This window comes from Engraulis encrasicolus, chromosome 2, assembly GCF_034702125.1.
Source record: "Engraulis encrasicolus isolate BLACKSEA-1 chromosome 2, IST_EnEncr_1.0, whole genome shotgun sequence".
NCBI classification, from domain to species: domain Eukaryota; kingdom Metazoa; phylum Chordata; class Actinopteri; order Clupeiformes; family Engraulidae; genus Engraulis; species Engraulis encrasicolus.
The window spans coordinates 11,882,774-11,901,303 of record NC_085858.1 but is presented as its reverse complement, the minus strand read 5'-3'; the positions used below and the strand labels follow the sequence as shown (position 1 = coordinate 11,901,303).

General features: G+C 44.7%; 1 protein-coding gene across 1 annotated transcript in view; it reads left to right on the top strand.

Annotated features, from left to right (window-relative positions):
* The first annotated feature begins 3,623 nt into the window (after positions 1–3,623).
* stx1b (syntaxin 1B) overlaps positions 3,624–18,530 on the top strand; it is a 67,240-nt gene continuing 52,333 nt past the window's right edge. The window contains exon 1 of the mRNA XM_063222118.1: positions 3,624–3,889. Coding sequence (XP_063078188.1) covers positions 3,860–3,889 — 30 coding nt within the window. The 5' untranslated portion in view covers positions 3,624–3,859. The remainder of the gene's footprint in view (positions 3,890–18,530) is intronic.

Genomic DNA, 18,530 nt, shown 5'->3' with positions numbered 1-18,530 from the left:
TTGTTACATTACATACGGGGCTACGTTAAGAGAATGTCAGTATACCTTCAAGAGAACAATTGTAAAGTGGTATGATACGACAAATCTTATACAAATACATATATATATATATACAAATATATATAACTGATGTCTCTATGTTTACTGTCCGCTGTCTATTTAAAAAGAGATCACACCGCCTTATCTACGGCCTGTATAAATAATCCTCATCCAGGTTGATAGGATTTAAGGCAGAGATGTGGACTTGTGGCTTGTGACTTGGACTTGAGCCAGACTTGAGTCACAAATTGATGACATGAGACATGACTTGGCAATATTAGGAATGACTTGTGACTTGACTCAGACTTGTTTGCTATTGACTCAAGACTTGACTTGACTTGAATGTTTCAGCTTGCAATGGCTTGGTAGCCTATGTCAAGTCTAAATATATTTCATCTCCTAACTGGAAATATTACATCAACCAATACCAGTAGGCCTACTATTTTTGTTAAGAAGGCGACGGCAAGGCAAAGGGAGACATGCATAGCAGTGTGGAGAGGTAATGAATTTATGAACAAAAGCTGAATCACAGCACCCTGCAGATCTTCTTCTCAATTAGTAGCATGTTTGCCTCCCATACCAGTTGGTTATGAAGTTTCAGGTGCGAGGTTTGAGGTTTTAGGTTTGAGGTTTGAGGATGGATGTGGACTGCACAGGATGACCTCAGCCAGAGCTTTGCTAGGCCCCTTTTCTAACACGCATCAGCCCTGGATCCCACGCGTTAATAGGTTAGTTTAAAGGTCGCGGTACACCCAGCTTCGAACCCTCAACCTCACTTATAGGAGGCAGATTCCTACCAAGGTAGTTAAAAGCCAGGCTGCGGGATCAATTAGTAGCATATCTGCATTTGTTATTAGATTTCTTCCGAACTTTGCTAGCCGGCATCTGCTACCCCAAGTCCCCCCGCACAGCACCAGTGTAACTCTGATTAAAATCTGTGACCTCTCGTGGAAGGTAGACGCTAGAACAAACTTACATTGTAAGCTTTTTGTTTCCTTTATGCTGGGATCACCACCCTTCTTGTCTCCTAATTTGTAAATGTGCCAGTGTGTGGAAATTCTAATTGATTTCTTGACACTCCAACAACAGTCATCTGATTTCTTCCTGTACCAGTTGTATCCAATTCTATACTGAATAGAAAGATTTGTAGTACAAGACGTCTGCTGTCATACCTGACTGGTGGCTCCAGCTAAAACCAAATTGCACGTCCATGCATTGTTTCTTTCTTTTTTCTGCTTCTATTGTAATGGATGATGTAGTGTTTTGGCCTACATGGGGCCTGCTCAGTGCAGACACCTCTCTGTCTGCAGCTTCAGTAACATACTGTAATGCTACTGGTCATGATACTACAGTTTCTCTCTCTCTAGTGTAACACAACAGCATGATACATTTAACCCATTAAGACACAGTTGCAGTTGCCAGAATGGCAATGACCAAGTCATAGTGCATTACTAGAGGCCCTGTGTTATGTCATAGTAGTGTAGTAATATGGTAGTTACATTTTCAATGACTACAGTGTGCCACTGGAGGTACGGTGTGCGTTATTATATTGCATACATTTAGTTCAATATCTAAAACATAGTTTACATTCAAATGTGCTGTGATATACACCACTCAATTGACCTTTGCTTTTTTTGTATTTGTGATTATTTTTCCTCCATCTGAAAATGCCACAGACATACTGCTCTCCGGTGATCTGACTGTGCGTGTGTCCAACCGCACACACAGCTGTCAAAGCTTTTTGTTTTGTTTACGATGACTTTTAAAACAGGGGGACATATTTTGACCATATCTTGTGTGCTGACATGAACAAGGCTTTCAAGATGGCCATGGAGGCATCGGAATCAATGCTTCCGGCATCGAGTTCTGCCCATTTAAACTTAAAACCTATTGTGAGACATTTCCGATCTTGGACACAATGCCCTTTATACTATTATTTATATAAAGGCCCTCATCTGTCTAAGACAGGGTGGAAAGGACCTGTGAGTCATGTGCGATGACTGCATCATTACATGAGATAAAGCCATCAGGCTTCTTCTAAGAGGCAATTAGTGATGCTCTTGGTAAATCCAAATAAGGTGGACCCTGTGTGTGTGTGTGCGTGCCTGTGCGTGTGTGTGCGTGTGTGTGTGTGTGTGTGTGTGTGTGTGTGTGTGTGTGTGTGTGTGTGTGTGTGTGTGTGTGTGTGTGCGTGCGTGTGTGATTACAGCTGAGATGGAGGAGTGGGGTGAGCGATGAGAATTGAGGGCTACAGGGGAAACGAATGCTTCTCCTTGGTTTTAATGTCCATATAGGCCTCTGTTGGCAGTATTGGCACCCCCGGGCAATAGAGCAAATATTGGCTGTATCAGCACTGACCAGAGCGAGGCTGTGGAACATGGGTCCATGCAGCCCATGGGACATTCATTCCCTGGCGGTGTTTACCTAAAACAGCCATCATGACAGACATGCATTTGGGCAGCCATCCAAATCCCCCTGAGGAGGGAACCCCCCTCCATCATAAAATAAATAAATAGAAAGCACTCCTGTCTTCACCTCACCACAAACTCAACTTGACCCCCTTACCACGTCCACCTCCGACCTGCTCTTCATCTTGAACATTTCAAAAACACTTTGCTAAATGGGAAAATGCCTAATCTATACGATCGTCTCCGTACTCCGTCTCTATTTTTCCTCATCAGAAGGGTTGACAGGTTCTGCCATCTGACTGGGCAAGCAGCCAGGCTGACTGGAAATGAAGGGGGATGAGGAGGGGCAGGGTGGGGTGTCGGGTGTTGTGTGGGGAGGGATGAGTTCATCCTCATCATAAAAAGCCTTTAGTTCAAATTGCTTTGCTCCTTAGCCTGTCGTAATGGACAAACACCTGAATGATGGCGCGTGTCATCTCAGAGTAAACCCTTTGGCAGACAACAAGTCATGTTTTCCTGTTAGTTTGGATGTCTTGCAGCGAGTGTGTACCCGCACTGACATCTTCAAAAGTGTACAGTGCTTTACCAAATTTGTAAATGTTATTCGTAAATAACATACATTTTGTAAGTGAATTACTTATTTAATTAGATTTTTTTTCTGTAAAAAATATTGTTAACATTATAGTGAAACAGCAGGAACCATCAACCATCATAAGATTCTGCAAAATACCATAAGATGTCTTAGCAAAAGAAAGCTTCAAGTGGTCTTTAAACACAATGCACGGGTTCACCATACATTTTGCTTTAAAAGCATTGCTTCAGCATCCCTTCCTTCCTCAGAACTGCTTCTGCGAGTGGATGACAAGCGTGTGTGCTTTGGACCCCCTGAACCTGCCGCGGTGAAGTGGAGAAAAAAAACCCAGACTGCGATTTTCATTTATTCAGAACAAACTACAGTTCCCTGGTTGGCATGGAAAGCGCCGTCCGATTACGCGCTGCGGAGAGACGGCGAAGAGGAGGAAAAAGGGCGGAGGGGGAGGGGTGGCAGGTAGAGTGATAGAGATGGAGAGAGAAGGATGCGCGTGCGCAGAGGTGCACCATCCCTCCGCATCGCTTTTTTTTTTTTTTTTTTTTTTTTGCAGCATCAGTACCGCGCTCGAATCGCATTCGTTTGCTGGAGTCTGTGCGCGCTGCGGGGCCACACTGCGCCGCTACTGAGGACACACAAGCACTGTGAAACGGGAATAGGGAACGGAAACGGCACGGTAGCACACTGCACAGGGGATACGCTACCCCTTATCAAATATAAATTGCAGATTAACATCTAAAGGACCCGGAACCCTCGGAAATAAGAAGACTATCCGCACCGACATCCCCAACGAATATATTTTAGCCACCACGGCGAGGGAACAATGAAGGATCGTACGCAAGAACTACGAAGTGTAAGCTTATATATATATTCCTATCATCTCTGCCCTCCTTCCTCCCTGGTCCTCTCTCCTCCTCCCATCTCCTCGAATCTTCACCGCAGTCGGGCGTTAGCGGATGGCCTCTCACTGGTAGCTGGCGGAAACGACAGTAAATCTGTTCGGCTGTGGTCTTTTCTGTGGCTATTTTCTATTTGAACGTCCATTTTATGTTTTAGCTCTGGTATCATAAGCCGTCTATGTGTAAATGGCGGTGCCCATGCCTGCTGTGTTACATGTGATGTATGCAAGGTGAAAAAAGAGTTACCGCCGAACATCATTCAAAATGCAGAATGCAGTACAATTGACTAGGCTATACCGTCTCACACATATACGCAGACAATTATATTGGCACTGATAGCGAAAGATCTCTGTACCCCATAAACCTGTAGCCTTCATGTTTATTGGCTGCTATGCATCACCGTGAGAGGCCAAAACGGATTGTTTTAAATTGCTCCAAGTATGACGGAGAGTGCATACAGTGAACGCACTGAAGCACAGAGATCCTTCGGCGGATCTATGGATGCTTCCTGCATCCCTGAGGATGGAGTGGTCCGCCATTCGAATTACATTCACATTTTTTATGCCTGGCTAGTGGTAGGATTTTAACGGAGTGGGACGGGGTCGACTCACGTTGGGTTGGGAAGTGGGCAGGGGGTGGGGGGTTGGGGGTTGATGATGATGGGGCGTGCGGGTGGGGGAAAATATAAGGCTGGATAATTATTACATATCCGAGTATACACCCCTTCCCCTTCCCTCTCCAAAAAAAGAAGTAAAATGAGTCTGCAAAGACATAAAAGAGGAAGTGGTCGACATAATATAAATGCTGTATTATTTCATTGCTGTTGAATGATACTATTCGACACCTTTTCCACTTCAGCTAGCATCTGCACCGCCCCTTCTCAGTTTTTGAGGAAGGCTACAATTTACGCGTCAGTCGATAAAGGGGGGAAAGAAGTGATGTTGAACAAATTGTCTTTTTTTGCACTGTATAATGAGTTGATATAAGCGAGTACACATGTGAAGTTGAGGGTTGAGGTTCAGGGGAACATATTCTCCAACAAAAAAGACCAGAAATAAAATCAATGGTAGGCCCGTGGCTTTTTGGCGTTGCCCTACCTCCACCAACCTCCCCTGTCTTAGGATCAATAAAAATCCGAGAGGAAACGCCTGGACTCGGTGCTGCTGTGCAGCCCCCAATTTAAAGATCTCTCTCTCTCTCTCTCTCTCTCTCTCTCTCTCTCTCTCTCTCTCTCTCTCTCTCTCTCTCTCCCCGTTGTGCGTATTAGTGATATTTAACTATTCAAATGTAGACCGACACGTATGTGGTTGTGAAAAGCACAATATGAACTAGTCTACCTGAATATCAGTCGCTTTTGGCGAGATCATTCCATTAATACATTACACTCATAATGATTGAATCCTCCAGCAGTGGATGCGCCCATAACAGGGTGCTGAAACGGCCAGTAGCCGAAAGATCTCATGAGAGCATAGATCTGTCGGGGCTGTGGCAGTACACGCTGTGGTAAGGATAAAACACATTTGGGAGATGTTTTATTTCAGGAACAAAGATTTCTGCTCTGAGCGAACCGAGTTCGTGTCCCCAACCCACCCTTTTCTAGTGGACAGAGAGTAGCAGAAATCTGTGAGGAGAGGCTGCTGAAGGACTGTTTGACTGAATGACTAATGAACAGCCTCCAACCTCAAAGTATGTGTCAATGACAGTATTGCATTTTGAATTCCTGCCGACAGCTGCGATATGATCGAGTAATAATGACATTTTATGTAATCATCAACATCACCGTGACGTATTGGTTGCGCTACATCCCCCTATGAGGGAATCGTTTGCAGACAGCAAGAATGATCCAAATTGGTGTCAGTGGCAGAATAAAACGAACAGCGGGAGAGAAACAGTGGCTTTAGCCCACTCTTTCCGTGTCTGTCATGTAATGGCCTTGAGATTTAGAAAAGAGTTTAGCATTGCACGTGCGTCGAGTGTGCCACTCTGCCTGCGCGTCGTATCTCACTGATCAGAGACGCAGCCTGGAAGAACGTCACTTGACGCTGTTCAGTATTTTTAGCCAATCACAGGAGGCCGACCATTCTAGTGTCTGAAACATGCAGGAATCATAGGAAGACCCGTGGCCATGTACAATATCACCTGTGCTTATTTTCATCTGCCTGAGTGGGTGTTAGAATTTGGGTTTACATTATTCCTGATGCAGAGAGTGAAGTAAGCATATAGCCATCTCTCTGTCTCTCTCTCTCTCTCCCTCAAATTAAAATGTTTTGCATGTGTGTGCAACTGATTAGATGAACCTAGAAATCTCCTGTACAGAGAACAAGTGTATTGCTTCAAGTAGCCGAAAAAACAAGGCTAGCAGCGAGCCTTTCATTTCAGACAAGATACAGAGAAAACACAGACAAGTGGACAGGTAGACAGACAGACACTGTTGGCGATTATTACTAAAAGTGTTACCTGTATTGCCAAGTAATGACTGTGGCGGCTGTTGTTGTTTTTGAGCCTCCTTGTGAAAGAGAAACAGGCTTCTATGGAGCCACTCACTTCCTCCTCTGTGAGCTGCCAATAGGATCTTTCCAGCTGCCTACACAGGGGACAGCATCCCCCCACATACTCTAAAAAGACATTAATTCAGTTGCATTCTGATTTGCATGAAGGCAATATAGCTCACGCTTACAGTAGGCCTATTTCTTGGCACCGCACAGCAAAAGATTTTCTTGTGCAAGTTGTAAATGACGATTTACTCATTCTCTGGAAAGGAGAAAATGGATCAGGAACCCATCACCATCTGAAAACAATTTTCAGTGAAATTCTGCACTGGACAGGTTCAAAGGTCAATAGTTGTGGTAGGCTAGCAAATAGCACAATCAGCTGACTATGTTTTCTATGAACGCAAGTATTGATAGCAGAGATATTGAGTTGAACGCAGACTATGGTTGGTAACTCTCTGTGGGGAAAAAATATGGGACAGTCTTTTTTTTAGAGAAAGTGCTCTCAACTCCCCGCTGTTTCTTACAGGGTCTGCGGGTGCGAGCAAAGTTCATGCTCAGTAAAAAAGCCGCAAAAGACGCTGGAGAAGGCTTAGTCCGAAACGTCTGTCTGTCTGCCATGCTAACCCAGTATTAAAACGGCAAGAATTTCATCCGGAAATGGGGCTTTTTTGAACAAAAAAATACGGGACACTTCATTGTCACGGGGGTCGGGGGGTCCTCCCCCAGAAAAAAAAATCTTGGATGCAATTTCCAGCATTTTAACCAAATTGTGTCCTGTTTCAGCTCAACGTGGAACCATACTTTTATTTGTAAATACAGGACGATTCCGTATTTTCAGGGATGGTTGCTCAGCCCAAACACAGACAGATGTTAATCTGTTACGACATGGCCCCTGTTATACATTTGCTGTTACCAGAACGGCAATGACCAGGAGCTAATGTATTGCTAAAGGACTTTGCAGCGAAATGCAATGGCAGTTTAGTCTTTTCAGCCACGATTACAGTGTTCCACAGGTGGAACAGCACACATTAGGAGGCTATGGTTAATGTGAGTGAATATTATTTAGAAAATGCAAAATAGTGGATTTGCTTACCTATCTTTTCAAGGCAAGGTATGATTACTGATATTTAGCTGTTATGCTTAACAGGAAACGAGTGGGGAGAGAGAGAGATGGGGAGAGATCGACAAATGACCTGGGCCAGAATCGAACCCAGGTCACCAACATAGTAACCCAGTGCCCTACCGTTAGGCCATGGCCAATGACAGGCCATCACTAAGTGTAACTACTGAACAATCAGCCTTGATACCTATACCCCTTATCAAATCAACACATTTACAATAGATTACAATAGATGGGTTGATATAGTAATTTACCCGTGCGTCAGTTCCAATCCTAGAACTATCTAGAACATTACATGGTCATGCGATTGCGAAGAGAGACTGCTTTGGGCTCCCGGAGCCAAATGAACGAATGAATGAATTAATGATTTATTTCTCTCTCCACACCGTCATTTTGACGTTCAGTTACATCTCATGAAAAAGTATAACAGAATGGAGAGAAGGCTCCCCAAGTGAAGCTAAATAAAAGCTTATAAGCTGGGGCCCAGTGGTACATAGGCAAAATGATACCGTCCTGTGAGCCCCAGGACAAACCAGGTAGCACCTGGTGTTTGACAAGGAAGCGAAGGTTTCCGCTCGCCCGGGGCTGTGCCAAATATAGCATCTGCCTCTCTTACCCAATCAGAAACCAATTAAAGATAAATAAACAACAATGAGCATGGAGGAGCCAAGGAATGGACGTGGTGATGAGGTGTGTGGGTGGCGGCTGGTGGGTGAGGGTGGTGGTTCTTGGGTGGCCATGACACGAGAGAGGTGCCTTGCATTACCATGATGCAGCTGTATTCAGAACGACACAGTAAACGTATAGTGTTTGGCGAAACAGATGCTTGTGCTCGAGGCTCATCTTCCAGCACACGAATCAAACCTGAGTAAAGCCGCCTCATAATAGGCACCGTTCCGTCAGTGGAACGTGGTAATAGTTGTTAAAAAGAGTTTACTACCATAGTACTACACTGCTATTGCATTACACTTAGCCTTTAGCAACACATTGACTTGATCATTGACATTCTGGTAACAGCAGATTTATAACAGGGACGATGTCTTAAGAGTTTAATTCAGATTGAGCATCTGATAGAACAGCATCGCGTCTTCATCTAATGCTGATATGCTATCACACGCTTCCTATTATTGTCTTCTATTGGTAACTTACCTCCGCTCATGCTGGTTAAGCCAGATTTCCTGCTAGAACAAGTCCTGTAGCCTCAAAAGACTTTACTACTGTTACACTGCAGCACCAGTATACAGTATCTGACTTATTGGTAATGCATTATAACTTGGTCATTGCCATTCTACATAGTATCAACACATTTATTTCAGAGTCCATGCCCTAACACATAGAACCTGCTTGTACTGTAGGCATTGAGCCTACTTGAAGTCCGTGTATTTGAGAAGCTCAGAGGAAACGGATGCTTTTCATGACAGGAATCACAGTGATTCATTAACCTAATAAATGTTTTGGTATTGACCACGCAGAACCTGCTGCTACTTCATCATCATAAATTCCCCACTGCTATATTTGGTACAATTATAAGAAGTGGATCAATACACTCTGCAGCCCGCTATTTCATGGGTTTGGGCCATGGATATCATTTCAGATAAGCAAATAATTGAGGTTGTTGCTGAGCTGAGGTGGAAGGAAAGGAACATGAGTGAGAGAGAGAGAGAGAGAGAGAGAGAGAGAGAGAGAGAGAGAGAGAGAGAGAGAGAGAGAGAGAGAGAGAGAGAAAGCTGAAAATTTGCATTGTCATTGCAAACAGTCTTGGAATGACCCTGAGCTCTGTGTGTGTGTGTGTGTGTGTGTGTGTGTGTGTGTGTGTGTGTGTGTGTGTGTGTGTGTGTGTGTGTGTGTGTGTGTGTGTGTGTGTGTGTGTGTGTGTGTGTGTGTGTGTGTGTGTGTGTGTGTGTGTGTGTATCCTGGTCCAGATCAGCCTGTGTCTGAACCAGCCGATACTCACAGGGATGTTTTTTTCCCTTTGTGAGGTTGTTAAGTACCATGGGCCATCACCACAACCTTCTATTTATAACACACCAAGCTCAACACTAACACAGAAAAAAACCCACAGATATGTGGAAGCATGTGTGGAGAGAGGAGCGTCAATACATGAATTGATGGCTACCAAGAGAGAGTTCAATGGCATGGGCATCTGAAGGATTTCTAAAGATATTTTTTGGTCTTTTTTTTACCTTATTCATGATAGTACAGTGCAGATGGTGACAAGAAGTGAGTTGGGAGAGAGAGAGAGAGACGGGGAAGGATCGGCCAAGGACCCGGGCCAGGAATCGAACCCGGGTCGGCCGCATAGCAAACGAGTGCCCTACCATTTGTGCCATGGTATGGCCAATCAGAAGGATGTCTGAGTGATGCTGGCTGTAGCTTGCTTGAGCTATTGCCCTTCCTGGTGCAAGAGAATGAAGATTAAAATGAGAGGTGGCAGGGGGTGTTACAGCCCGATGCCTTTCATAGCAAGCCTGGGAGCATGTATGTCCGCTGGGCGCCCTTTCACCGCCACGTCCTTGGGAGTGGACATGCTTGTCTCTTTCTGTGTCTGGTGGCAATTGGCATGCTTAACATGAAGCCTGAGCCCTCTGTGCCGTGATCACGAGGTCCGCGTTCCTCACTACTGATTCGCCAGTAGTCACCCACTGCCGCTGCTGCTGCTGCTGCTTCTGCCTCGTTCATGCACATCAGCACGGCACATTGACAATGTTAGGTATCATGTTATGTTGCGTGTAACTGTCAAGCAGCAGGAATGGGTGCAAACTGCCTGGCTACCACTGTGGGGAAAAAAAGCCAACTTGTCACATCAGTTGCTAATCACAGTTGCCTGAGAAGAATATCATCTTTTAATTGCTTTTTGCGTATCATTTCATTTCACCTCCATTTTGTCATTTCGCCTCCTCCCAGACGGAAATGTGCATTATGATTACCACTCTGATTGACAGCATCACGTTTTTTGTCGACATTTGTCGGTATGGAGGGGTGAGTCAGCAGCGTCGAGGTGTTGAGTCAAGAAAGGCAGCCAGCCAGCCAGCTCAGCGCCCAACCCTGAGAGCAGTGTTCACCAGAGGAAAGAACGATACAGAGGCATTGAGAGAGAGAGAGAGAGAGAGAGAGAGAGAGAGAGAGAGAGGGAGAGGAGAAAAGGGAGAAAGGCAAGAAAGAAGAGATGGAGGCAAAAGAAGACAAGCCATGCTCTGAAATCAGTCGATGTTCTACTCCAAGCGAAAGACCTGCCTGTCCTCATTCATAGATGTCACGAATCAGTTCCTGCACTCCACGTATAAAACTGAAACAGCGAGCAGAGATCTTTATTTGGACGATATAAAAAGATATCTAAAAGACAGAAAACAAAAAAGATGATACATCATCTACTTGATCTTTTTTTTCTCGTTATGGTCGCTTTTGCCCTGGCTGTCTGCTGGCCTCGATCCTCTCTCTCCCGGGGGGGCAAGTCACAGTCACAGGATGACTGTGTCCTCCATCACCTGGTCATCTATCCGAACTGACAGGGCCGCGTCTCTCCGGCACTGTGACCAGTCACACTACCCACATGGGAGTCGACAAGAGAACCTTTTGTGTCTGGATGAGCTTGTTGGCATTCCTGAGGAGCTCTCAACGTCTGTGGCCGGGGAATGAAGGGGATATATGGAAGATTATGGAATAACATTTTGTACTGTAGAAACAACACTGAATGTTTGTGATGTTCAATTTGCAAATTTGGTCAACACTAGTCTGCTGTAATGTTCAGTCTTTTCATAAACAACCTGTCTTCGCTTCTCTTATTAATGTCATCAGATCTTTTTTGTCGAGTAATTTTTGCTGCTAGCGCTAGCTCTCTCTGATTTGTAGATGAGCTGGCAATTGCTATTCATTAGCCATTGTTACTGTTACAATATTGACAATTCTAACTGATGTGATTGTAACGAAATAGGCTCTTAACAGCTATTCTCCACGGTATTCATCAGACAAAGCTCTTTTACTCATGTTCGCTTGTCAGGTAAAAAGGCAGCAAGTCTGAGGCCACTATCATTCGACAGGGGATCAATGAAGATAGTTTCACTTGACTGCATTGATCTTCAGTATATCTGCTACAATGCATTTGTGCAGGACAATCCCAACGAGCTTCAATAATGTGATAACTTCTGTCATAAAAGTAAAAGACCTCTCAATTCGCCAAGGCAAATCTCACAGATGGATTGCAAATACATTTAACTCCTATTACTTGAAATATTTGCATGAGTGTTGCTATTCCTAAGACGCTTATAGGCATTTCAAGCACTGCCAACGTCATACAATAACTGATGATGTGATATATTAAAAAAAGAAGGCAGGAACCTAATTTGGCTGATCCGCATCGTGTCATTAAGGAAATAATGTGCCGTGGGCAGCTCATCTGTTGAGGAAGGGATATTCAATGATATGCTAACAACCAGATAACAATCAAGTGAATGTCAGGAGAATCCTGATGGCAAGCGACGATATTGATGATCGGCTGCTGATGAATGGGTCAGCAGCCGGCTCCAAACATTTCGGGAGAGAACACAGGGAGAAAGGAACGCCGTTACTGTGATTTATGTTGTATTGGCTTGAGGCATCCGCCCTCCCTGAGCAATCCATAGGCGCTCTCTCCATAGGGTCTCGTACATTTAAAGCATCACTTTGAATTGGTGTGGCAGCCCAGAGGCCTGAAGGGAAGATTGTATTTATGGCCTAATCTGAGAGGGGTGATGTTTTTTAATGAAACGCAAAGGCGCATCTTGCTTTGGTTGATATAATTGCGCAGAGCAATTTTAATTGAAATCCGTACATACTGTATGTCGTACAGTGATATGAATCATAACATTAGCAGGTATACACCGCAAATTAAGGCATCTTCTCATCTCATGCCATCATGTCTAATGAAATCTGAAACATTACCACGGCCACTTATATTAGCATTCATGTTATAGAATGTGTATGCATGTGTGCACATTGAGGTGTGTCTGTGTGCGTGCGTGTGTGCATGCGGATGCGTGCGGGCGTTAGTGCGTGTGTTCGGATCTGCTCAGGAAGGTTTATGGCAAGAAGGCTGATCAAAATCTGTTGTCATTTACCCAGAGTGCCTCATACCCCATACGAAACGGTACAAAATCGAGAAAACACGATTTCCTCCATCACCAAGTCCCATGTATAGAAATATATGCTGAGTACCCAGCCAGCTTCTCCCTCTCCTCGGCAGCTCTCCAAATGGTGTGTGCTCAGTCAGTGGTCAGTTGACCATGCTCAGTCAGTTTGACCATGCTGCTGGAAAGAGCAGATCACTGGCTGCCTGCATTGTCAGTATACAACTACTGTGTAGCACCACCAACAGCAGCAGCAGCAATAGCATCAGCAGCAAGGGAATTTGGTGAGGCTGCACATGAAAATGGATCAATCTGTGACTCAGTGTGGCTTCATTCTCCTAATTGCCAATTTGCAGTTCACAGTAGAAGGAGAGGAGTGAGGGGAAAAAACGCCATTACCTGCCTCTCTCTGCTGGAAGACATATGGAATTATGGTCACAGCAGCCACTGAGATTTCTCACCCCTTACTAACAAATGTCAAAAGCCATTTTACTATTCTCTCTTTGCTCGTCTCTTGCTCTTTTCCTGCACACCATCACACCATCAGCCAATGTGCATTGATTGCTCAGTATCTTCTATGACACATGGGTTTAGTGGTGAGAAAACGACACCCCCTACTCCCATTCCATCCAGCCCCCCCCGACCCCCCCACCCCCCCCTTGGGTAGCTTTACTGTAACCAGGTGACTAAGACTTTCCGGAATGTGCCGTTACGATCATCTCAGAGACTGCAGTCTGGGAGCAGGAATCCCCTAGTGTCAGAGAACAGGGAGTAGGCTGCCATTATGTGTCAGTGGGTGGGACAACGAGGTTTTAAGAAATACAATTGTTCATTTCCAAGTTCTTTTTCATGTTGTTTCTTATTATTCTAATTTCAGTGTTTTTTACTGACATTCAGTGTGTGGGTCTATGTCAGTCCGTCAATCAGTTTTGTCCGGAAAATGTTTAGCTATTTCTGGAGTTTATATGCGACTGTGGGTCGGTGGACTTTATGTTATCTCTGTGTGCTGTGTGTTCTGCCCCAGCTAAATCACAAACAGTCCTTGTAAACAAATAAATAGTATAAATCTGAAATCAGTGCAGATTTCTACTGAAATGTCCACCGTCAATCGTTACCACTCATTGATAGTTAACATTAACAGCTAGTTCTACTATGGAGCTCCTCCACTGGTCTTGCACAGATATTGGTCAGGTGGTTACATTACCCTAGGGCAGGGGTGGGGAACCTATGTCTCGAGGTCCGTTTGCGGCCCTTGAGGCTGTTTTATCCGGCCTCCAATATAATTTTAATGTTATTCAGCTTCACATGAAATATGACATATTTTGTAAAGGAATTTTAGAAAATACATTTGCAATACAATTAAGTTATATTCAGGGAACCTAAAGAAGGTGGTGTTTGTTTAAATGTGGCTGCCTTCAATATAGGCCTAAAGTGAAGGGGAAAATCCTGGTTTGTGTTCATAGTACGGCCCTTGGAGGACTTTTACGGCCCTCGGATGAATTTGAAGTGGCGCTTCGAATGAGAAAGGTTCCCCACCCCTGCCCTATAGGGTCTGACCTCTGACCTGTGCCATTAGTACATTGCCTCTTTTCCACTGCCGTTTTTCTGGTAGGCCTACAGCTCGACACAGCGCGACTCGGCCGCCACTTTTTGCATTACGATTGAGCTGTGTGGTGCCTATTCGAAAAGCAAAGCGTGGTGGCCGAGAAAAATGCTACACCTTCTGTTGTCCTGGCAGAGAATTACTTTGAGAAATGTTGACAGAAAATCATGCCCATCATTACAAAAACTTGTCTTGTCTAAGCTACGAACAGCCTGTGCCAAAGTCCAGGTTTTGTAGGTTGTGCTCTTGCAGTGTGTATCTTCACCTTGTTTGTCACTCCAGCTAAAGGACTCTCCAGTGTTCTTGTCTTTCTGCTGACTCAAGCTGGGGCTGAAGGCACAGCGTCTACTCTGTAACACATCGTCACTGGTTTCCTAGAAACATATAAATAGTTACATTACATATTACTTCTTCTCCATGGTTTTGTTTTTGTGCACAGTGTATGTACTGACAATTTGAGAGAGAGAGAGAGAGAGAGAGAGAGAGAGAGAGAGAGAGAGAGAGAGAGAGAGAGAGAGAGAGAAAGAGAGAAAGAGAGAAAGAGAGAGAGATTGTCAAGGTACCATAGTCGAAGTCCCAATGCACATTTGTGTGTCTGATTTTGTAATTTACCATTGTACAATTGTATATTGTACCCATATTTCTTGCCCCAGTCCTCTTCCAATGTGCCTTTTTCCTATGTAGCAGGCTGGCAGGCACAGCTGTCAGTACCTGTCCCAGTACCACCGCAAGTCACATCCAGGGGGGCATTAGCTAATGGCTTTAATTGCACGGGGCAGAGAGGACACGGATAATAACAGGCCAACTAACCCTATGCCCTCTCCCCCAATCCCCCATCTTCACCCACCACCCCCAACCCACATATATACCAACCCCCTCATGCACTACCCCCTCTCCATATCCTAACCTTGGCCCCAACCCCTAACGCACAGATGCATCATGGGATGGGTTGTGTATGCTATGCACTTTCACTCCCTCCCTCCCTCCCCTAGTACCTGAGATTACTAGGCTTACATAACACGTCACACCAAGCTGCAGGGATGCATTGATGGAGGGGGTGGGAGGGAGGGGAGGGGGAGGGGGGATGCTCAGGGATGCTCAGGGAAGAGATGGCTTGTGTACGAGAGGCGGTGTGTGTGTGTGTGTGTGAAGTGGGGACTGTGAGGATGTCTTTACAGATCTCCTGGATGGATGCAGAGCTGTGCGGTGGACCCTTTTGATTTGGTTTCTCTCACATTGAAGTGAGGTGTTCTGTTTTCCACTCATTTTTTTTGCTCTCATCAGTAACAGATGCTGTTTAACCTACATCACTATCTCTTTTCCTTTCTCTCTCTCTCTCGTTCTCTCTCTCTCTCATTCTCCATCTCTCTCTCTCTCTCTCTGTACCCTCCCCCATGCTTTTTTTCTTTTTCTCTCCCTCTGAATGTCCCTCCCATCCCCCATTTCCTCCCTCTCTACTTCTCCTACTACTCACTCTCCCCTCCCCCACCGCTGCTCTCTCCCGGGCTTGTCTTGACCCTCTCTCTCTCTCTCTCTCTCTCTCTCTCTCTCTCTCTCTCTCTCTCTCTCTCTCTCTCTCTCTCTCTCTCTCTCTCTCTCTCTCTCTCTCTCTCTCTCTCTCTCCCACACACACACACTCCATCCCCCCATCCTTCTCTTTTACCGTCTCATCCTCACCTCTCCACAATCCTCTGTTCCAGCAAGACCAAAGGCTCCTCTGCTGTATTTATGTATTTCATTCATTTCTTTGCATCTCTTTCTCTCGCTGAGTACAGTCAGTCAAATTAATCAGAAATAATACACACATACTCAAGCACACAGTCACAGACACAGGCAGGCATAATAGCCTACCCTACACAAATCCCTGGTGCTGCACATGCGTGCATTTGTGAAGACGTCGACGCCCCAGTGCAGCACTGTGCAGGCTGGCTGGCTGGCTGAACGCTCGCTGCTCTGCGCTGTGCAGTCGCTGATTGCAGTCCACACTACAACATTATACAGTAGTAGGCCTCCATGCCTTATGCGAGACTAGTTTGAGATTCACAGTGACAGATGGTTCTACAGGATAACAACATTCACTGCAGCTGATACATATTTAATGAGCCAGCCTTGCCTCCCCACCAATGGTTTCAAGGTGCTTTTTTTCGGAATGTAAATTTAAATGTATCCTACGAAAATAAACAGGTGCACATACATGCATGAACATGTAACAGCACACACAGTACAGGCGGGCACACTGAATATTGTTGCGCGCACAGCCACCACAGCAGTATGGTAATATATTCCGTGGAGGTTTTTTTATTGCAGCGTGGGGCAATGTCATGTCCTCTGTGTCGAATCCCTCCCACCTTCCACTCTCGGCGCCAATAAAAAGGCGTAAAAGCTAATAGCTTACTTTCTAGTTACAGAGCATCTGGTTCAGTTGTCATCATGCCCAATGAAAAAGAGATAAATTGAATATTTTTACTTGTGCAATATCTAATTTGGGCAACGCACAATATTTCATTATCTGTTTTTTCCCTCTAAATCCTAGGGAGAACATGCCTCTCCTTTTTTTTAACGGCAAGGCTGCTTTCTTGTTAAATCAAACAGAGAAGCTTGTTTGTGGGATTGTGACCATATGAGATTGGGTTTGTCTGCCATATGTGCTAGTGCGTTACCCTATTATGTTGCATGCAAGTTTATTGGCCAACTGTTTGTATACACTGTCTAACATATGCACTGTAACAGCTTACGCTGGGCTGAAAAATGCAAAGAATGACTTTTTGCTCCTAAATCTATGAATGGGGCAATTTTGGGTCCTGTATTTTGCTGAGTCTGACCTGTCTGTCATGGGGGGGCATTTTAAATGGTTTGCTTACCATAGTAAAGCATTCAGCCTTCATTGGACTTAATGTTTTGTAGGGAACTAGATCTACAAAATATACATGAAGATAAACAGGTGTTGAGTTGATGGCAGCAGACTCCTGGATGGTTGGGGATCAAACCCTGATGTGGCCACCCACATGTGTCTCTATGCAGAACCACAATGTACACCAACACTGAAGAACAGTGTATGGCTTGGAGATTATTGTGATAGTGTATTGAGAGATTGCAAAGGACAATTCTACTCAGCTACTACAACAGATATTTACAGTATTGCCAATGATTGCACGCATTGATGTATTATTACATTATATCCCTAAGAGATGTATTCTTTATTAAGCAGAAAAATGAAAAAAGGTCGCACCATGCATAGGTTTCTTTATTACACAGACGCGTTTCGGCGTTATGCCTCACTGAGGAAGGCAGAAGGCAGAACGCCGAAACGCGTCTGTGTAATAAAGAAACCTATGCATGGTGCGACCTTTTTTCATTTTTCAGTATTACAATATTTTGGTCAGCATCCTTAAAAGGAAGAGAAAAACTGTTGGGTGACGCCTGCTCCAACCCTTATGTTCTTTATTAAGCAGACATTTATGCAAGCAGTAGCATTTCAGTATTCTCATGGTTTATAGAAAGACGGAGCTTGCTGCATGTTGATTGTATTCAGAGAGAGTCTCAATCACATTCCTTCAGCCTCAGGCAAGGGAACCTTCATTTTGAGAGGCCACCAGCCTGTGTAATGATTTTCAAAGTGATTTTTTATTTTTGTCATCTGTCACACAAACTCCCCGCTGGATTTACCTTTGTGATGTTACTGATGAAACTGCCTGCCAGTCTTATTTCCCCTAAGTAACAAGTGAATGTGAGGAACTGCTATTAGCGGTTTACCTCCTTCAGACATGATACTGATAAGCCCACGTCATAGATCAACGAGACTGAAGTGTGTGGAGAATGGTTAAGTGGCAACTGATGAATATGAAGCTTCATTTTGGAAATGAGAAGTTGACTTTTTTACGACTCAGTTGGCCATCTGATGTCCGGTCTACCTAGATAACACCATGCATGATCGCTGAGGAAAGCACAATTTTATTGTGCAGATCTTGATGAATGGTTTAATTAATAATAAAAAATATGATGCCCATCTGCACAGCCTTAGTGATGGTGCACTCTAGCATAACAGATTTGAATCCCTCGCGATGGCTGTTGATCACGGCGGTGGGCAATATGAAAGCTAACAGAATATCCCCAGCCGTAACAACCCTTGGTGCTGTGGGGGAAGGAGAAGCGAGAGGTCAGATGAACGCTACATTCAGAGCTCCACCTAGCTCAGCTCTCACACCTGATGCTGGCACGAATGCGGCCCTGGCATGGCACGAATCTGGCCCTGGCCTGGCTCAAGCCGATGGCGGATCA